The sequence below is a fragment of the Osmia bicornis genome, chromosome 15 (genome assembly GCF_907164935.1).
Source record: "Osmia bicornis bicornis chromosome 15, iOsmBic2.1, whole genome shotgun sequence".
NCBI classification, from domain to species: domain Eukaryota; kingdom Metazoa; phylum Arthropoda; class Insecta; order Hymenoptera; family Megachilidae; genus Osmia; species Osmia bicornis.
The window spans coordinates 7,467,006-7,487,896 of NC_060230.1; the positions used below are offsets into that span (position 1 = coordinate 7,467,006).

At 31.3% G+C, this 20,891-nt stretch overlaps 2 protein-coding genes and 1 long non-coding RNA gene across 3 annotated transcripts; 2 read left to right on the forward strand and 1 right to left on the reverse strand.

Moving 5' to 3' along the window:
* Positions 1-44: 44 nt before the first annotated feature.
* LOC114875690 (synaptogyrin) lies at positions 45-7,672 on the reverse strand. Its single transcript, XM_046288900.1, has 9 exons — positions 7,561-7,672; positions 6,861-6,988; positions 6,683-6,773; positions 6,353-6,584; positions 5,647-5,760; positions 3,980-4,206; positions 3,715-3,862; positions 3,356-3,593; positions 45-3,198 (listed from the first exon to the last, which is right to left on the reverse strand). The coding sequence occupies exons 1-8, from the start codon at positions 7,614-7,616 to the stop codon at positions 3,384-3,386; spliced, it is 1,206 nt and encodes a 401-aa protein (XP_046144856.1). The 5' UTR covers positions 7,617-7,672; the 3' UTR covers positions 45-3,198; positions 3,356-3,383.
* Positions 7,673-8,061: 389 nt separating this feature from the next.
* LOC114875686 (zinc finger protein Xfin-like) lies at positions 8,062-17,788 on the forward strand. The gene is made up of 15 exons (XM_029186266.2): positions 8,062-8,345; positions 9,503-9,637; positions 9,827-10,025; positions 10,140-10,300; positions 10,442-10,674; positions 10,818-11,138; positions 11,205-11,341; positions 11,436-12,274; positions 12,361-13,604; positions 13,682-14,456; positions 14,529-14,725; positions 15,349-15,630; positions 15,708-15,888; positions 15,976-16,243; positions 16,321-17,788. The coding sequence occupies exons 1-15, from the start codon at positions 8,211-8,213 to the stop codon at positions 17,172-17,174; spliced, it is 5,961 nt and encodes a 1,986-aa protein (XP_029042099.2). The 5' UTR covers positions 8,062-8,210; the 3' UTR covers positions 17,175-17,788.
* Positions 17,789-19,645: 1,857 nt separating this feature from the next.
* Positions 19,646-20,154, forward strand: LOC123988526. The gene is made up of 3 exons (XR_006830150.1): positions 19,646-19,766; positions 19,909-19,977; positions 20,064-20,154. It is a non-coding gene; the product is annotated as an uncharacterized LOC123988526 (long non-coding RNA).
* The last annotated feature ends 737 nt before the right edge of the window (positions 20,155-20,891 follow it).

The window sequence follows — 20,891 nt, forward strand, 5'->3', positions numbered from 1 at the left end:
AATATTTGTTAAATTATAGGATAGGGGTAAAATGATATTTAAGCTTCGTTCAGGAATTATCTTATTTTTTGCCTTAAGCGTAAACGCAGTTTCATTTTGGTTCAAGAATGTGGCGATTTAACCCACAGTTACAGAGCGAATGAATCGAAGCTATTATATTATTAATTTTTGACTATCATTCGATCGTTCGACTCGAATAGAAATAATTACTTACATACATCTTCATCTAGTTAATTACATGATTATACTTCTGTCTAAACACTCAGATCTTTACTGCTTCAAATACAAATACAACTACGATATATACCAGATGTCTCAGAAGCTTTTTTTTATAATTATAATTAAAAAAAGTAAGAATTCAGATTAATGGTACATCGAATAAAAATAAGGGAAAAAAGTACAATGAACTTTGTTTTGTTATAATGAGACACCTGGTATAATCACAACGATACAACAACTATTTAATTATCAATATCATTTTTAATAAATATGTACTTTTTTCTCGCAGCAAGAACAGTGTTCACGTTGTGAAGTAGTAAATAATTGTCTTTAGAAAAAGTAAAGTATAGGTAAAAATTTAGTATCAAGATATTTTTTGGAAGAGATTGTCCAAAACAATAACAACACTATATCATATATTTCATGATACAATATTCGAATAAAAATAAGATTTCTAAGAAAATCATGAAATAGAAATATAAGTACAACATTTCTGTCATAGTGTTGTCATTATGGACATTATAAATCACCAATTATTAAAGAAAATATTAACAACGTTCTGGAAGAAATTATCATAGAAACAAATGTTTTATTTGTTGCTTCAAGTCGCTAATTAAATTGGCCACCACAACGAGGCAGTATACTTAGCTCGAGACAAAGAATATTCATGCAATTAATCGCAAAATTTGTCTTCAACATCGCTCCAATATTATTCAATTGGTCGTGAATATTTCAAATACAAAAACTCAATAGTTTAAGTACAATAAAAAGGGATTGTACAAATTATTTATCATCATCTATTGTTATATTAATTAAGAAGTACACATTCGGTATGGAATTATCTGTATAACTAAATGGTATTCAATACTGGAGCAATATAAAATTAATATTGTAAAAGAAGAACAGAATTAAACTTTATAAATACTCGTTCAATCATATTATCAAGTATACTGAGAAACTGGGTGAAAAATAATATGGTACAATACTTTATATTCTTATATACATATATGAAATAATACTTAGAAAGGAAAGGATATAAAACAAAGTTTTAAATATATTATTTACCGAGTGTATCTTCTTTGATTCGTCCCTTGTAATATTTAATTAAATTTACCAATTGTACATTCTTAAAATTGCTTGAACCATTGCTTTCCCAATTTCTCAATTATATCCTTAATCATACTTGTATAATGAAATCGCTTACAACGTAATTTAACATTAATGAAATTTAACAGATCAACTTTGACTTTTAATATGTTTTTTTTTTTCTTTTGAGATCGCACGGAATTATCACCGATTGAAATATGACTGCGATGTACCGGTGTCACTTTATTAGGTGTATAAATTAATTCAGTACTTTCTATTTATTACGATTTCAAATCCAAAAATTATCCGTCGGTGAAATAAGACTATAATATAATTTTGTAGAAATAAATCATTGATTTCTCTTTTTTTTGAAGCACCAAATTAATTTGTATACCTAATATTGAAAAGCATATTTGCAATTCATTGATATGTTAATGCGTTGACTACCACTATTAAAATAAATGTGTAATCTCCTCATATAAGTTAGGAATTCATAATGTTAACTTTTAGAAAATTTTTTTGTAATAATACTAACATTTTTTTTACTTTTTTAGGTTGCTGATGGACTAAACCAAAATGAGAGTACCGATCTTCCCCACAGTAGTCAACGTGTTAACCGGTAACAATAATATTGCAAATAAAATAGCCTCTATACAATAAGTTGAAATGGAGACAATGATGAAATGGAATAGATCGTCAACAGAATCTTAAATATTCGATAGATCTTGTTATAACGGTAGTACAGTCGCCTTTGCGATTCTCTATGAACACGTTTATATCAACACGGTAAAATATATGTGCATGTAACTACTTAAGAATTATTACAGAGCCGCTATCTTTTTATCTTGTTTACAATTACATATAGGTATATATGTAATATGTATACATATATACGTGTAAATACACACAGTGTTCTGAAAACGGCGATACAAATGAAAAATATAGAATTCCTCGCTCGGTACTGAACAGACTACAGAAAAGAGTAATCGTTTCTCATGTTCAGTTATCTCGCTAATGATTGCAGCTGTGCGTTCATGAATTAACCCGTTAAATAGGTAAATATTCTGGTAAATAATCTTTTTTTTCTTGGGGCTTTTCTTGGGTTTGAAAAGTGGCGTGGAAATATAATAACAATTACTTCAATAATTAGAGTTAATGTGATTTTTTACAAATAAATTTTCAATTAAAAGAATTAATAATGATTTGTCTTTCCAAGTTAACGGGTTAAACATTAATGTATGATGAGATGACGAAGCTGCGTTTGCATTTAATTTAGATTATAACTTATTTGAGAAAACTGAAACGTTACTTCATTTTTCTAGGTTTCTTTCTGGCGCAAAATCTTACATTTCTCGCTTGTACAGCACTATTTTCGGCACACCTGAATATATATATATATATATTTATATTTCATATATTATTTTGTAGAGTGCCCATTAATCTGTCTACCGCTTTCTTACACTCCTTCTTGATTTTATGTGTATTCAAGGGTGGGTAACCCACTTTTTTTTCTTTTTTTCTTCATAGCTTACGCCACTTGACATTAGGCGTAAGACTTACAAGTGGTCAACAATAAGAAGCACAGTTTTAACAAGTAACGTTTTGTTGTTTCTTTTTTTTTTTGCTTGTACACATTCATTCAGTATTTCTCTTCTCTTTCACACATGTACACGCACGCTCAGGCATACATACATATATACGTGAACATTCTCCCTTTCCCTCCCGTCTTATCTTCTTCTAGCCTGCTTCTTTGTTTCCCTCGTTTGCCCGTCTTCTTGTCCCCTCTTCAATCACTAGTTGTCGTACTATGAAAATTTACTTTATCGACATTATTCAATGTCTCTTCACAGAGCTTCTATCTTCTTTTTTTCTATTTATTTTCTTGCGTTGTGTCTGAAAGCAAGCGTAAGAATAATGAGAAATAATATAAAATTAAGAATAAGACATATACTTTAGAATACATTAGGAAATAGTATTTAACTACGCTCGTAGTATCTCTTTTATCCAAATGTAATTTAATGTATAATGTTTAGGTCAAATATTATTTTACCGAGAGCGTTAAATTATGTGTGAAAGGGTTAGTAAGTCGGGGCTCGGAAATCAGGCATTCGCTGTTGCTGTTGCTGTTGTTGTTGCTGTCCAAATGGTGGCTCTTGATAGCCTGTATCAGTCGCGTCAGGGTAACTTGTATATCCTGTTCCACCAACTGGATCAGCTTCGTAACTGGGTGCAAAAGCAGCATCGGTTCCTTGCTTGAATCTTTGGAAGGCGAACCAGGCACAGCCAGCCTATTATAAAATTGTATCTTATATTTCACATAATTTAACTTCCATTCCCTTCCCTTCCAATGTTACTCTTTCAGCTAAGATGGTAAAGATCCTCGGAAAGATTTATGAAATAAAAATGTACCCAGGTGAAAATGGAGAAGAAGGAGAAAGCGATGGCGCTTTGGACATTGTTCACGCCATAATTGTCCTCCGGTGTTTTCGAGTTATTCCAAGCATTGGTTAAATAACAGAATCCGACGAAATAGAGGAATGCCCAGAAGCCTGAAAAGCTAAACATGAAAATTCAATATTTCATTACTACGGCCCTCCGCAACAAAGGTATTAATCACAATTTCATCCAAGGAATCTCCTCATTATATTATTTTTGTATTAAAAATAGAAGGTACCCTAAATCAAGAAGAACAAAGTGTTTCCTGGTCTTAACGGAGGACATCTGCTCGAAGAGGTATTCCCCAGCAAGGAATCCGATACTTGCAAGGAAGGCGAGAACTCCAATTCCTATTCCATAATTGCAAGCGTTGTGATCCTCGTTGTAGAGGCACACCTCTTTTTCGTCTGGTCCTGTCTTGTACCCCTTGTTGCTTATGCATCCGAATACAATTATTGCGAATAGCTACAAAATTAAACAATTTTTATTTAATAATAGTATTGAACATCTTCAAAAGAAAATTCTAATTTAAAATTGACTCATTAATTAAAATAATTCCAATTATAACACTATATTCCTTTTGTCTACCTAGTATACAAAATTATCAGATTATTGAATTTTAATCTTAATCTTAATAATGATTCACGATAAAGTTATTTAAAAAGATGATTCATTTGCAGGATTGTTTTTATTGATCTGAAAATTCATATTTAGAATATTATTTCAAAGAATTTTCTTCTACCTTATTAAATATTTCTTTTTTACCTTGAGCGTTAATATTAAAACGTGGTAAGCATCTTTAAAAAAGATCAGAAATTCATTATATAAATGACATTAGATAAAGTGAAGTAGATAAATGAGTTCCACATGTAAAATCTGAATCCGTGTTAATGAAAGTATAAAATGACGATTAGTTTCCCGTAAAATTCTTCGTTTCTGGGGCAATTAAAATTTCCGGTGCTTAAATTAAGTCCCTCGAAGCAATTCTTGATAGATTTGCTTATTCTCTACGTATCTATTTAGGTAAAATCGAATTCTCTACATTAGGCTTGGTCCAGTTTCGCCGTGACATGGAAATGGGTTAGACGAAGGTCGCGGTTTGTTCTGGGAAGCAAGAAAACAATAAAAGTAAGGAGGTAACAAGATGAGATAATTAAAAAAAATACAGTTTTTCAATTACTGGATTAATTAAAAGCAATAACAAATCATTCAAAATTCAAAAGAAAGAAGATTCGCAAGAATTATTATAATTTTTAGAACTATTCAAAATTCCTTAATTCCTTTTGACTTAGATTTTAAATCATCTATTACCCGATCTTATGAATACATTTTTTAAACTCGCAAATATTGTAAAATAAATATTCCAAAGTAGCTGACATATTAACATGCACTTTCAGTTAATTATAATAATTATGTGATCGTTAAATACTCTGGTCACGATCAAATTACTAATACTTCTTCTTTAAACGATTCCTTATATTTCAAGCCTTAATGAAAATTATGCATCATTTTTCAAAATTCAAATATTGCTTCAAAATCAATTTCAGTGTCTTCCGCAACTCGTCCTCTCCAATTCGAGTTTTATAATCTAAAATGCAATAAAAGTTTGACCGACGACGATCAGAAGGTCCGCCTAAAAGAACCCACGAAATTGATAATTTAGGTTCATTTGAATGTTGAGATGAAGCATGTTCGAAAAATCAATAGAAAATTTTACGGGATCCGGTATTATGGGATAAATTACAGGAATTCGCGAAAAATCAATAGAACCCCATCGTGTCGGGTTGGTGGGGGTGGTTCACCCTTTAAAATCAATGCTTGTCAGGCAAAATCGACGTATCCTTTAATTTCTGAAAACGACATTATGAAATGAATGAACAGAGGACTTGAAATGATATAACTTACCAGGCATACTACTCTTAAGATGACTTGAGGCCTTTGGACGAAGGCAATGGGATCGAAAGGGGCTCCAGCCTTTCCTCCACCGTACGCTCCACCGTCCATCTTATTGCGACTGAGCTGAAATTTGAAAGCTCGAAGCTGATGGAAGCGCGCACGCGCTACGAGATACTTTTTTCACTCCCACTACCTCCCTTTTTGGGGTGGATCCTTCCTCGAGGGCGCTTAGGGTAGATATACTGACGTAGATTTGATCAAATCGGGGATTCCTCACCACTTCTATATCATTTATTTATTAAAAATTATCTGTTACAACTTAACATTACTTGTAATAAAACTATTCTTATCAAAATTAATGATTACTATATGCTTTTATTATATTCTTTTTTCTATGCAAATCATTTATACAATATGAATAAAAGAAAATGAAAAAAACTTACAATATAATGGAAAGACATAGAAAATGATGTATTACTTGTTTAATGTTTGTATTCTGCTTACATCAAAGTAGTCAAGTCAAATAGATCTTCATCAATACAAGTGTTACCAGTCCCAATCCACTAATCAAAACACAAATACGCCGAGTATTATCGCGTTTTGATTTTACATCTGATTGCTAAAAATAATACAAATTTTAAAGTAAAATTGATTGAACTATCATGTATTTGGCAATTTGGCAAATGAGTGGCTCAATTAAATTATTGAAACATACCCTTAGAATTAATTCCTGAAGTAGAGAAAGATTTTTTTGCGCTTCTTTCACTTCTGCTAATGTTGCACTAACAGATCCAGGCAATACTTCAGAAGCACTCAAACATTTATCAGGATCAATAAAAATGTTAATTCTTTCTTTTGCGAGTCTTAGTCTACAATATGCTACAAATGCCTGTATCAGAGACAATTGCTGTTCTCCGTGTTTAATTATTTCAAGAAAATGTTGGAGCCTAAAACATATTTTAATTTTATTTCTTGAAATAATAAACTGTTGTATACAATGTAAAAATTGAATATGGAAATGAAACAATTTACTATATATTTGTACCTGTCTTGAACATTTGTCTGTGTAATTCTAAACTTTCTTTTTTTGACATTTAAAGTATTTTTCAGTTCTTCAGCCTTTTGAGGATCAACACCTGCATTGAAATTCTTTGGATTAGACAAATTATCTATGCTTTTAATAAAGCGTACAAAGGATAATATTTTAATAATTTAGAGTGTACCTAATATTATTAGTTCTTCTGTACTAAGCTCATGTAGTATATCAGTTGATATATTTCTTTTCTTAAATTCTGGTATTAATTCACGTATACCCAGACCACGTAACAAGGTGGCTGTTTGTTTAGTGAAACTAAAGGAATCATAACACTCCATTATCTCAAGTAATATTAGAATAAAAAATTTTAATTTCTAATTTATGTTAATTAAAATTTGATAATTAGATCATGATATGTTATTTTAATATTTTATAACAATTCCTTTGTTTCTTGTTATAGAATAAATGATACTCTGAAATCTACAAAAAATTTATATTATTTATTGTTAGAAAAATGCATTATTGACTTTTAGTCTTGTTATAGCTACAAGATATTTATATACATAAGTTAAAATTTGCATTTAAAGGTATAATAACAAAATTAGTATCTCATGTAATGATTGGTTAAATGTTTCATTATAAAATCATAAAACAATAATGATCTTACATTTATTAAGTAAATTATATTTGCATATATTTAGGTTGATGAAAAATGTATACCTTTTTTGACTTAAAAATAAAATAATAAACTTTATAATCTATGAAATTTTCAATATAATTATAAAAATAGTATCAAACATTTATAATTCTATTCATAATGAATCATTTAACACAAGTTATTGATTTAATAGAAATATCAATATATGTAATATATACAAAATTTATACCACAAAAATGAAGAGTATTTTGAGGTTGGGTAATTAGTATAATATAAACAATACATATACAATATATCAGTATACAAATCTGTTAAGCATTAAAGTCAGTGAAAATAATAACAATTAACAGTAATACTCTGATAACTAAAGGAGAAGTATATTGTTGAAAAAAGTGATAACCAGATACTCATGAACCAATTGGATCATCTATCGTATAAATTACATATCGCAGTGAAAACTGGCGTTAACGAAATGAGAATCGAATTCAATATGAACTGGACCTTACATAAAGCCAAAATACAATTCGTGGTTTGTAAAGTGTCGAAAAATTAGCGGATATTTCTGTCGTTGGACAAGATAGCCCGAGACATGGGGAAGGTCGTGTTCGAGAGGAGGGACGGAACAAGTGTCTGTGTACAATATGGCGGCGCCCGGGGCCTTAACTGTCGTGAAAATCGCCAGGAAGTAGCCCGTAAACGGAAGCCGCGCGGTGTCGCAGCGAGCCGCGGATCCCCGCTCCGAAGGATGTGATCCGAGGAAGAAGAAGAAGAAGGCCGAGTCCAGGCCAGACGAGCCTTTTTCAACACTGCCACGAGGAATTACCGATTACCAAACTTCCTCGGGTTAGTATCGTGATCATCTTCGTGGCTACGCCGACGATGGAGCCCAGGGAACGATACCAAGAGCTCTGCAGACTTTGCGCATCCTACGACGCCGTCAAGATGGACATCTTCGGTCAAGAGGGCAAGAACAGACAGCTAGTTGACAAGATACAAGCTTGTCTACCGTTTAAGGTTCGGCTACGTTTGTGTACCAGATATACACGATTCCTTTGCGTCGCTGCTCCATTTACTACGTGTCAACTTTATTTCTTTTTCAATGAAATACTCCTTTTTCATTTATTATTGTCATCGATGATTTCTATCAATTGTTTTGTAATCTATATAGTTTTTTTCGTCTGTACACCATGAGATTTTCGATTGCAAAAGATTACAGCTATTTTACTTATTTTCGCTTTCCTTATCTTCTTTACTCAAGAATTTCTATCCTCTTCTATTTACTATAACATGGACTATTTTGCTACAGTTCTTTTTATTATGTTGACAATTTAGTATTTTGTCATCCATCTTGTTGTTTTTATAACATATCTTTTTTATAATATTAAACTTTCATTATGCGGTTTTATATTTTATACAAATTAGAAATTTTATAGTTTATAGTTTTGTATTTTTTAAACTCATGTTATGGAACATTTTCTATGTACTTTTATTCTTTATAGGAATTATTTTGTTATATTTGATTTAAATTTGTATATGTGATGTACTTTGTTTTATAATTTATAAACATTTATTTTAATTTGAATTATCTTCTTCCAGTACATCATAATTAATATGTTAACATAGATTTTGTAACTACAAATTGAAGAAATTCAATGTTATTTATTTTTCTATTAATTCTGTATAAAGTTTTAGAAACCTAATTGTTTATGTATTTTCTGTATTTTTTTTAATGTATTTGAAATTTTAATTTTATAAGTTATATCATTATTATTATTATTCACATCAGATTTTGTATTTCACTTATTGTATTTTTCTATTACATAAATATTTTTTATCAGGTTTTAGAGATAAGATTTAAATTAAAATATATATTTTACTACAATTATTATATTGCTATATTGCATAAAAATATAAAGTAATGTTTGTTATTATTAGTTAATATATTATATTAAAAATATATATTATTATTGTTTAATGTACAAGTATTAGAAATTTATATAATGTTATATAATTCTCAGTTGCATCAATTACATCATTGCCAAATACATGCGAATCATTTCCATGATACAAATAATATCAGTATTCTAAATTTATTAATTTCTTTTGTTATTTCATACTACTTCATTTTCATAGATATTGCTGTATTTAACCCTTAGATATTTGAATTACAGATTGCTGAAAATGATCGATTGCCAAAATGTCTATGTTACCGGTGTATGTACAATTTGGAAAATTTCTATGACTTTAGGACAGCATGTGTCAATGCAGTGGCTCTCTTGGAAAGATGCTTACCACCTTCAGAATCGGTAAAATAATTTTGATATATTAAATTAGAAAATTCTTGTTCATTATCTTTTAACATACTAAACACTGTTATTGTACGAAGATATTATAATTTTCATAATAATAATAAAGTAAACATCGAAACAAACTAAACATTAAATACAAAGTTATTAGGATATTTATATTGTGACAGTTTCCTACTTTTCTTTTAGAATGGAAATGTTACAACCACCTTGATGTGTTGTAATGACTTAGAGCTGTACAAAGGAAAAGAAAGCATACCAGTTCTAATTCCAGAAGCTCCTATTGTAAATCCAAATGCTGCTTTAGGCACGCCACCCAGATTAAATTCTGATGGAGAGGCAGACCATGAACCTGAAGAAACTGTTGATAACAGTGCTACAGATGAAGGTATCTATTTCATTTTAATTTCTAAATAATTCCTATTCTAATACCACAAACGTAAACAATATTGAATAAAAATTAAAGAAGATAAAGTATTTTTGTGTAACCTGTTTTTTAAAGCAACAATGGTGGATGATGAGTTTGAAGATCATCGTTCAGAGGAGTATGAAATGGATATGGAAACAAATCCAAGTGATTTTTTAGAAATGACTTCAATGGTTACTGAAGAACCTGAAGAATCTATATTGAGATATCAAGAACTTCCTAATCATTTGCCAGAGGTATTGAAATTTAAAAAAAAATAATTTTTCCTAGATTTCCAAATTTTCTAAAATTTGTATAATTGTCTTTTTCTTAGCGTTTAAAAAGCTATATAGTGCCTCCGTATGATTAATGGTAATTGTTTATTTGCATTGTTTCAGCATACGTCTCAGCAACACGAAGTTTACGTTTGTTCCTTATGTAACAAAGCATTTAGTTCGAAAGGCCATTTATCATTGCATGCACGTATTCACGTAGGAGCCGGTGATGTTATTGGCGAAAAAGTTCTTACGGATGATCATACATCCTACAAGAGGCCATACCAATGTGATCTTTGTCATAAATCATATTCAACTGCTAAGCATCGTTGGGGTCATGTTTCTACAACTCATAGGTTTGTGTTCTCGTGTGATTAACAATGTTTCAAGCTGATAAGAAGGAAAACTTTAACGCGTTAAATGTTGTGAAGGTTTACGAGAAAAGTTTATATTGTAATAATAATGATAGTAACTGATAATGTAATAATCTTTGTGTTAGAGGTCACCCTGCAGTGACATGTGGCTATTGTTCACGGATCTACTCAACCCGAACAAATTTAGAAGAACATATAAAATCACGTCACGCTGGTCTTCCAGCACCCGCAGGGGTTCCAGTGAGCAATTCCTATCGTCCGGAGAATAGATGCCAGTGTAATATTTGCGGGAAAATTTGTACAGATGCCATGGAATTGAATCTTCATGGTAGAATTTGCACTGAAGTACAAAATCTACCAGGGAGAAATGATAGCAGGGATAATAAAATCGTCGATACTTCTGAAACATCCAGTATTGGTAGTGATGACGATAGCAAAGATTATAGGTACGATAATCTTTAATATTTCAAATAATTGTAGATAGTTAAACATAAAATATTTCTCATTTTTAGAACCGCAGAAGCAAAATTAGCTAACAATCCTCAGTTAACTATTTTGAAACAAGCATTGACAAAAGGAGATAGCCTTAAAAGAGATTTTGAAGACAAATTTACGGCAAATTGTAAACCACAGAAATTACCTAAGACAGGTGACTTGAATTTTAAAATTATTAAATCAAAATAAGAGTTAAATATTATATAAATTGAAAAACTAAAAGTTATCTATTCATTTTTTATTTACAGAAACCACGGATATGCAGAGTAGTAAAAAATGGTATTGTGAATGTTGTCCTCAGTCGTTTACCTCAGTTGAGGATTTAAAAGAACACGAAGGGATTCACGATGCTGACAAGCCTTTTATTTGTATTCTTTGTAACAAAGATTTCGTTCTTAAGTCTTCCTTAAGCAAACATATTCAGATGTTACACGGTGTTGATCCATATCCTTTAGTTGAAAGTGATAAGTGTTTGAAAAAAGTAGTTTCTCAAAGTTGGCATGAATCTATAGATATTGATTTATACGAGGGTAAAACTTCTTCTGAATTTCCTTTATCACCAGAGGCAAACGAAGAAGAGGACCGTGAAAGTGGGCAAGAAAACCTTATTGAAATTGAAACTGTATTCGTATGTGAAATCTGTACTCGTGATTTTAATGATCGCGCATCTCTTTGGCTTCATATTCGAGCTACTCATAAAGAATTCGCGGCATTTGCTTGTGGTGTTTGTCTAAAAATTTGTGCAGACAATACGCAGCTTTTGAATCATGTGAATATGTATCATGGCGGTTCGAAGTTACTACTATCCGAACAAAGAAGATACAGTTGCACCATCTGTGGCAGGCAACATGATTCGAGAAAAAAATTAATTGCCCACGTATCTATACATAACGTCGATCCAAATTTCGACCCAGCAAACTTTGTACAATTAAATAGTAATTACTACGGAGAAAATATGAATGGCAATGAAACCACAGAACAAATGCTTGATTACGAAGAAGACGGGGACAAAGTGGATTGTTATATTTGCTATAAATCATTTCCTAGCGAAGATCATTTGATAAGACATCAAAGAAATGCGCACAGGGTAAGAATATTTAAAAAGTAAATTTTATGATTTATAGTTTTATTTCGTTGATGTTTTAGAGTAAAATAAATTCTTTTATTTTTCAGTCTGAGCAATTAGTGCCAACAGGAGATCCTTTAAATTCGTCCAATTTAAACGGCGGTGGAAATAGAGCTCAGTATCATCTCTTCTTTGTCTGTGAGCTCTGTGGTAGTTCGCATTCCAGCAAATGGGAACGTTGGTTACACGTTAGTTCATCTCATAGCAATGAACCAACTATAAAATGTGACCGTGAGGATTGTGGTAAAATCTTTGCCACTAAGTCTCTTAGAAATGATCACATTCAACATCATGCGATTCAAGGTTCATCTCCTAACACATGCGAGATTTGTGGAAAACTTTGGGGTAGTAGAGTTGATTACTGGAAACACGTTATGGGAGTTCATTCGGACACTGTACCATTAATTTGTGGTGTCTGTCTGAAAGTGTTCCCCAATGTTCTACAATTGAGTACTCATGTAAAATCAAAGCATTGGCCGTTAACAAATGGCGACTTCAGTTGCGACATTTGCGGAAGACCGTATTCGAACAAATCAAAAATGTCTAGGCATAGAAAGATTCATGGGTTCGAGGAGATTTGTGATAATGTAACAGAGAATAGTGAAAATAAAATAGACGGACAAATCAGGGAAAGCGAATTAAGCTGTGAACTATGCGCGGACTTGAAATTCTCTAATCTAGAAAAATTATGTAATCATAGGCGAATTGTTCACGGACTTTTCCCTTGTGACCTCTGTAACAAATGTTACGGAAGAACTTCTCATTTATGGAAACACGTGAATAGAGTTCACAAGGGTCACGAAGATGTAACTTGTCCTTATTGTTTAAAAACAAGCGCTTCAAAGGATCATTTAGCTGCACATATTTCTAAAATTCATAGATACGAACCTGATTCTAGGAAAGACAGAAAAGATAGTAGACAGTTTAAGACTGAAGAAGTTAGTTTGCATTATTGTGAGAAATGTAATAAAGGATTCCATAAACGATACCTTTTGCGCAGACATATGAAAGGATGTCAGAATTACAGAAAAGATCCTGGAGCTCTTTTAACTAGATGCAGAGCTTGCGAAAGAATATTTAAGGATCGTGCCAGTTTGCAGAAACATATTGAGAATCATCATAGCACGTACACCTGTCATCTGTGCAACGAGACGATTACTTCGAAACTAGGAATTATGACGCATAACAGAGTGAAACACATGGATCATCCAGATTTAACTTGCAATTTTGGTTCTTGTAGGAAATTGTTCAGGACTAAGGAAGATTTGGAAGCTCATAGAAAAGATCATAGGTATCTATTAAGCAAATTATGAATTTTGTTGTAATAAAATATTACATTATAATTAAATTCTTTCATTTTTATTTAAGGTACCATACAACGCCAAATGTTTGCGACTTTTGTGGTGACACTGTTGAGAACAAACTCAAGCTAAAAATGCACGTATTATCGCTTCATCGCAATGAAATCGGTGTATCGTGTGGAGTTTGTTTAATTCCAATGAAAGATCCAAAGGAGCTTAAGAGTCACGTAGAAGAAGTTCATTCCAGTGTTCTATCAAGACCTAACACATGTCAAGTCTGTGGAAAACAATATGCATCAAAATGGAAAGCTTTTGATCATACTAAAAAGTGTCATGGAAAAGTGTTCAGGACTTGTAAACAATGTTTGGCTGTTTTCACCGAAGATTCTGCTATAAGAGATCACTATGAAAGAGTGCATAATATTTCAAAAGACCAGTTCGCTGCATTTGAATACAGGTTGGATATTGGTTCAAAGACTGAAGAATTTGAATTGGAGTCTCCTGACGTGATAGTTAAAGAGGAACCAGAGGATTTAGAGTATGATGTAGATCCTTGTGACGAAGATTCTAACGACTCAAAAAGAAGAAGATCATTAACAGATACTTTTGATTGCGAAATGTGCCCCGAAATGTTTGTGAGCAGCGATGCTCTTTCCAAACATTATCGTAATATGCACAACACGGATCCAGAAAGAATGTTCAAGAGATTAAAACAAGATGAACAGCGAAGGATGCGTGGAAGAATGAATTTCTCTTGTAAGAATTGCAAGAGGCAATTCTGCACCAAAACATTGTATTGGAGTCACGTTGCAAATTGTAGAAGAAGTGCTGTACGAAAAGAAGTAATTGATTATTGTATTATAATTTCTAAGTTAAACTTTCATTTTATACTAATTAAAAAATCTGTTCTATAGGAAGAATTATTGCCTATGCGTAATAATATGTTAAATACCATTGGTAATGGAGAAGAAATGTTAAAAAATAATCATCAAATTAAAAAAGAGGAACCTACAACAAATTTGAATATTCCTGACTTTAATCTCTTCGAAGATATAAATCTTCAGTTATCAGGACAGAGACCGCTTCCAAACCTTATGCCACTTAATCAACGGTAAGCATCACAATGAAATGTAACCATTTTCTTTCTGTGTACAGTAAAATCTCTCTAGTTGTCCCTTTGTTCTCATAGTGTCTACCGATTTCGTCCTACGTCTATGTATGTCTGATCCGACGTCTATATTCTCTTCATTGGAGTCAGTCGTGCAACGCCCAACGCGGCTTCTTTGATAAGAGTTCAATTAATAATAAAGAAATATAAGTTTTCTTAATTTCACTTTTATTTTATCTATAAATTTGTTTAATATATTGTTGAGATTTTTTTGGTTAAAATGAGACCAAACACGATATAATTTGGGTCTTATTTATTTATTTTATATACAAAGGAACATCTCCAATGCGAATTTTTTTTTTCGTCCATATACTTCATATTATGTCATGTTTGGTCTCATTTTAATCAGAAAAATTGTATCAATATATTAAAATAATTTGTATGCAGAAAAGTCTAAAAATAAGAAAGTTAAACTGTTGTTAATTTCTCTTTTACGACTTGTCGCCAGAGATCAAAAGTAGCCGCGAGGCTTCGAAAAATTGTGTCTACCCTGCCCTTATTGTTCACATTCGCTTCCCAGCTTACGGACAACTAGAGAAATTTTACTGTAATAACTATCATTTCAGAGCAAAGTCCACGATGAAGTGTTCAAGGAAGGATTCTAGGAAGGTTTATGATGAATCTACAAACACAGAATGTACTTGTGAAGTTTGTGGAAAACAGTGGCCAGCAAAGAAACATTTATGGCAACATCTGATTCGTTTCCATCGAGCAGAAGCTGCAGTTACTTGCGGGGTGTGTTTGAAGCTCTGTAAAGACTACGATGATCTGGCAAACCATTTAAAGGCTACACATGAAGCAATTCTTTCATGTGAAGGAAATAATTTCACGTGTAAAACTTGTGGAAGGTATAGAATTTTGCTTTGTTAATTACATCTATATTTATTTAGAAATAAATCTTCAGTTTCTTTTTTTTTTGTGATAGGTATCACAACGCCCGTAGTAAATTACTACTACATACAAGCATTCATTTGGGACATACAGCCAATAGTACTTGGTGTTCAAAATGTAAAAAGAACATAACTGATGAAGCTGCTCATGCAAATGTCTGTTCTGGAAAAGTAGAGCAAGAAGAAGAACAATTAAAGAATGATGAAAAGGCAGAAGTAAGTCATGTCGGTAACAATAAATATCTAATGACAACATTTACTTTGAATAAATACGTATATAACAATTATTATTTCTCTCAACAGGGAAGTCTGATGGCAGATGATACAATGATCGAAGTAGAAGAAGGAGATTTTGAATCTGAAGTTGAAGAAGCAGATACAGAAGAATCAGAAAGTGGTAGTAGTACCGAAGTTGAAGAAGAAAATGAATCGGAAGGTGAATCTAGAGCCACTGGAGAAATTACTTACAACTCGGAAAGTGAAGATTCTGAAGAATTGGATAATTTAGATATCGAGGAAAAGAATATGCAGCGCTATACTTTGGAACGTCTTCAAGAAACCCAAAATACAGGTACCTATATAATTTATACACATTTTTAACAATTAATTTAAAATAGAAAGTTAATTAACAATTAAAAATTATTACAGAAACGAGAAAGAATACACGTTTATCAGACGATGATGGACCTCCAGTTCTCAGTCCCATGATGCCTTTACTTCATGAAAATATGTCCGCAGAACAATCGGCGAGCCACAAATTTGGTTCTGTATTGCCTCTAAGTGAAAAAGAAATAAAAGTACGCGATTTATCTGAAATTCGAAATGGATCTTCACCGAAATCAGTTAATTTATATGAAAAAGAGCTACCTGATAATCCAACTTTGGATTATGTTTCTAATACATTTATTAATAGAGATGTTGGAGATTTTGAAAATACGAAAGTTGAGTTTGATGAAAATTCTGCTGAAGAAAATGACGAGCAAGAAGAGAATGACGAAGAAAATGATGAGCAGGAAGAAAATGACGAGGAAAATGATGAAATTGAAGACAGTAGAGAGAATGAAGAATACGAGGAAAATGAGGAATTTGATGGAAATGAAGAAATGTACGAACACGAAGAAAACGAAGACAATGAAGAGAACGACATTGAGTTACACGATGAAAATGAAGACAATGAAAAGAACGATATTGAGTTACATGAAGAAAATGAAGACAATGAAGAGAACGATATTGAGTTACATGAAGGAACTGAAGAGAATGACGGGAACGAAGAGAGTGAAGGAAGCGAGGAAGAAAATGAAGAGCATGAAGACGATGAAGAAAGGGAGGATAATATACAGTTGGACGATTTAGAGGGTGCTGTGTTAATGGTAGCTGAAGGAGATCAAATACTGATTCAACAAGACATGTTAGAAGATGAAAATGAAAATTCAAAACAAGAATATGTCTATTCTACGCTTAGGTACACTTCAGAAGAGGACAGTGACGATGCAAGGAAATGAGTGCCAAATCGAGATTATTATTTGAAGAAATGTAAGGTGAGACAGAGTTATTAGACATTGTTTCAAGAATTAAGAATACGTGGAAATGAAGTCAATGTGAATTGAAATCCGCATGTAAAAAATTAAGAAAAGAAACAGATAATATTAAATACTAGTTATAAATTATGTGAAGTAAGATATTTTATGATAGTAATTAGTAATAAATATTTGGATATGTTAAAAACCAAACATTTAATTACCAAATTAATTAAGTTAATTAAAATAACTCGAAACATGTCCACGTATTCCTAAAGAAAACTATTGAAAAAAGTCGAAGTTTGTATCGTTATATTCTGTATTAAATATACAGATTTATTACGTGATATGTACCTTGGAATTTACGAAAATTCATACAGATGACGCGGTAATTTGTAAATACATTAGATTAAGTACTAAAATTAGCTTTCGCAAATTTTATGATAGGGGACTGTTTTCTCATTATATCTAATAGATGAAAAGGTATGGAATGAATAAAAAGCAGAAAGGAAAGGGTAAAGCGTTAGGTGTACAAATTAATTATGTGCCTTTAGCACTACGTTATATAATTTTTAAAAAATAAATATTCGATTCAAAAAGAAAGGCATTAAATTAATTTCTACAACTAATAAATTAAAGATGACCAAAAAATTAATGTAATATAATAAAAGGACGGTCCCCAAATCCTTAAGCGATTTATTTAAATTTTTACTAATTTTGACTTCGTAGGCGCAAATCCGAGATGACCTCAAATTAATTTGAGGTAATTCGATCGGTATCGATATTTCAAAAATCTTTTCTTATTTCCTATAAATTTTCTCCAACAAGAAATAGTACAAAGATAGCAATATACAGAATTTATCATAATATTAGATAAATAATTAACATTATAAAATGACTAAAAACATTGAAATTGTATTTAAATTCTAAGCGCATTTTTTGATATCTAGTATTGAATATTCATTTCGAGGAATATAATAATGTATTTGTTAAACTGTTATACATATCTATGTTGATGCTCTATTCTTATTATAATAATTATTATTTTTATTATTAATTATTTCGGTATTATATTAATATCGATTCGATTGAATGTACCGTGGGAAAATTCGAAATCAAAGGATCAAGAAACAGAAGATTAGTGTACATAGTAGTCGTATAAGTGATTTTATGTACAGTTTACATTATAATTATACGAGACAAAAAACATATTTGTATGGATGTACGAAGAGAGTATGATTACTGTGTGTAAAAAAAAGGCGGCTTCTATTACTTTTTTACCATCATATATTTAAAAGCTTAAGGAGAAACTGATAATCGCTTCTATTTTCCACTGAAACTGTACAATAGTACAATACTTAACGAAAGAATTTCGATAATAAAAGAAATGTTTTTTTAAAACGCACTGAACATCTTATTTGATTCAGTTTCTCTAAAAGACTCGTTTCGTTATAACCTTAGAAGCCTTAGAGTACACGTATAATCTAGTGCAGTAAGTAAAACTTTCTTTCAACCACGCTAATTTTATTTGGATTTATCCTAGTACTGTTAATAACATTTATCAAAGAAACAGGAAAACAAATCAAAATGTGATTTCCATTTATCTTCAGACTAGTTATCAATGGTACTTCTTTTAATTTTCCTTCATTTCTTTTCGTTTATTTATTGGGGCATTCGCTTCCGTTCCAAGCGTGTTAGTGCATAAGAAATGAAAATAGCGATTCGCATTTAACGTTTGTAACGATTACAATAAAAAAATTACTAAGTTGATTAACTCCTTAATTTTATTTCAATCCTACGAGGAGTAGAAACAAGTGATTCGAATAGATTTCATTTTCAATTTTAGCGCGGGAAAGTTTATCGTTAAAAAAGGTTATAGCAAAAAATTCAAACGTTACGTGTCATTAGCTAAATAATATTTTATCGTACCAATGTGATATAAACAGGATTAAAAAATATTTCGAAGAATCTAATTAATGTTTAAAATACAATTATTTTCAATATTAATCAATATTAATTAGTTCTATTTCTTGGTTTGCATTAACGTAACCTGTAATTACGCTTACGGCAAGACAACTATCATTGATAAATAAAGTAAGGTTGAAATAAAATATTCTTTTACAAAGAAACAAAATATTATTGTAAATTATGTAAACAAATAAAACACTTGGCAGTTAGTTTATTTGTTGTGAAGGAAATTTTATTGTTTTTAACAAATTTGTATGTTTTCCGTTCAGTATACGGCCGCTTCCCGTATCGGCCAGATGGTATAGTAGTTGATCCACAGTTTTTTATTTTATAAAAGTTAGTATAATTTTATAAATGATGAATGGACAAAGAAATAGAAAGTTAAAATTTTATGTTTCCAGATATTTGCTTCATCTTCTTTAGTTCTTTCATGCATTCTTATTTTTCAACGGTAAATTACAGGATGAAGAGGCAGGCGTTAGACCGGCATCGAACCCAAGTTAATTGCTTTTCCGAAAAGTCATTGAAGCATGACCAAGACTGTAGGCTTAGTCATTCGGAACAATTGATTAAAATATTTAAACAAAAGTCTACTTCTTTATTTTGCAAGTACGTACATACATATAAAAAACATTAACAATATATTTGACCCATCAATATTAAAAATTATTATTTATAGTCATAAATATTTTCTTTTTTTTACCACCCATTTAGTATTATAAATACATATTTATTTGTCGTAACACATTAGGCGAGAAGTGGACCGGTCGTTGTGAGCTGCAATCCAATGAGCGGCGGTAAAGGTGTTAATTACCTATTTGTATGTATTGTTTATTTATAATATAAAATATAAATCATATAGAAACATTCCATTAATTTTAACTATATTTTTAAATTATGTTTCAGTTTGTTAGAGATGAAACAATTTCAAATGATTAAAAACATGGACAAAATGTTATTTCATTTAAGGAAAAATTGAACATTGAATTTATAATAGACTTATGTGCAAAAATTGTTTAAATAAATCAAGGTATTTTTATTTATTTTATTTATAATAAAAAGCTACACGTGTAACAATTATAGTTATATAAATTAATTAATATCTTTAATGACAGGTTCTACAATAAACAAAATATCGCAAATACGTAGAATGGAAGGCAATAAACGTAAAATGTAGAATGGGACGGAATCGAGTTCCCTTTGGAAAGTCTTTGAAGCGTGGCTCGGAGCGAAAGAAGAAAGGTTTCAAGAAATCGGACGATTGCTTTATTAAGACGTCAGAAGGTACAGGATAGGCCGGGTCTGTGGTCGTTATTGCCTCAACCGGGTTCTCGCTTGGGACAATTGCTTCGAAAAGATCAAAAAGACCATCGAGAGAAACTGACAGCAAGAAAGAGCGTTGGCAAGAGGGAGATGGAAAGAGAACAAAAACCACCGTGCTGACCCTTCCTGCGCTGCTCACACTGTTGAGATACCGGGCAGAGTTTAATCTTTGTAAAATTCTAGTAATATATTCAGTTTACATTCGATTAACACTGTATTTAATCACAGTGTTATCGTTCACGATTAGCATGAGAGATGAGTTTCAAAGAAACGATTAAAAAGAAGGTCTGAATGAAAATATGAAAGTTACATTCTTCATTGTATTTCAAACTACACATATAATACATTAATCCTTCAAAAGAAAAATCTTTGAATACTCATTCTGCTTTTACTATTGTTATTTACATTTAA

Coding starts and splice junctions, on each gene's coding strand:
- LOC114875686 (XM_029186266.2), top strand. CDS start 8,211: ATGGAGCCCAGGGAACGATACCAAGAGCTCTGCAGACTTTGCGCATCC. Junction 10,675..10,817: donor CATGTTTCTACAACTCATAG/GTTTGTGTTCTC, acceptor TCTTTGTGTTAG/AGGTCACCCTGCAGTGACAT. Junction 13,605..13,681: donor GCTCATAGAAAAGATCATAG/GTATCTATTAAG, acceptor TTTTTATTTAAG/GTACCATACAACGCCAAATG.
- LOC114875690 (XM_046288900.1), bottom strand. CDS start 7,616: ATGTATTGTTTATATTATACTAATTACCCAACCTCAAAATACTCTTCA. Junction 6,585..6,682: donor CAGACAAATGTTCAAGACAG/GTACAAATATAT, acceptor AATATGTTTTAG/GCTCCAACATTTTCTTGAAA. Junction 3,594..3,714: donor TCTTCTCCATTTTCACCTGG/GTACATTTTTAT, acceptor ATTTTATAATAG/GCTGGCTGTGCCTGGTTCGC.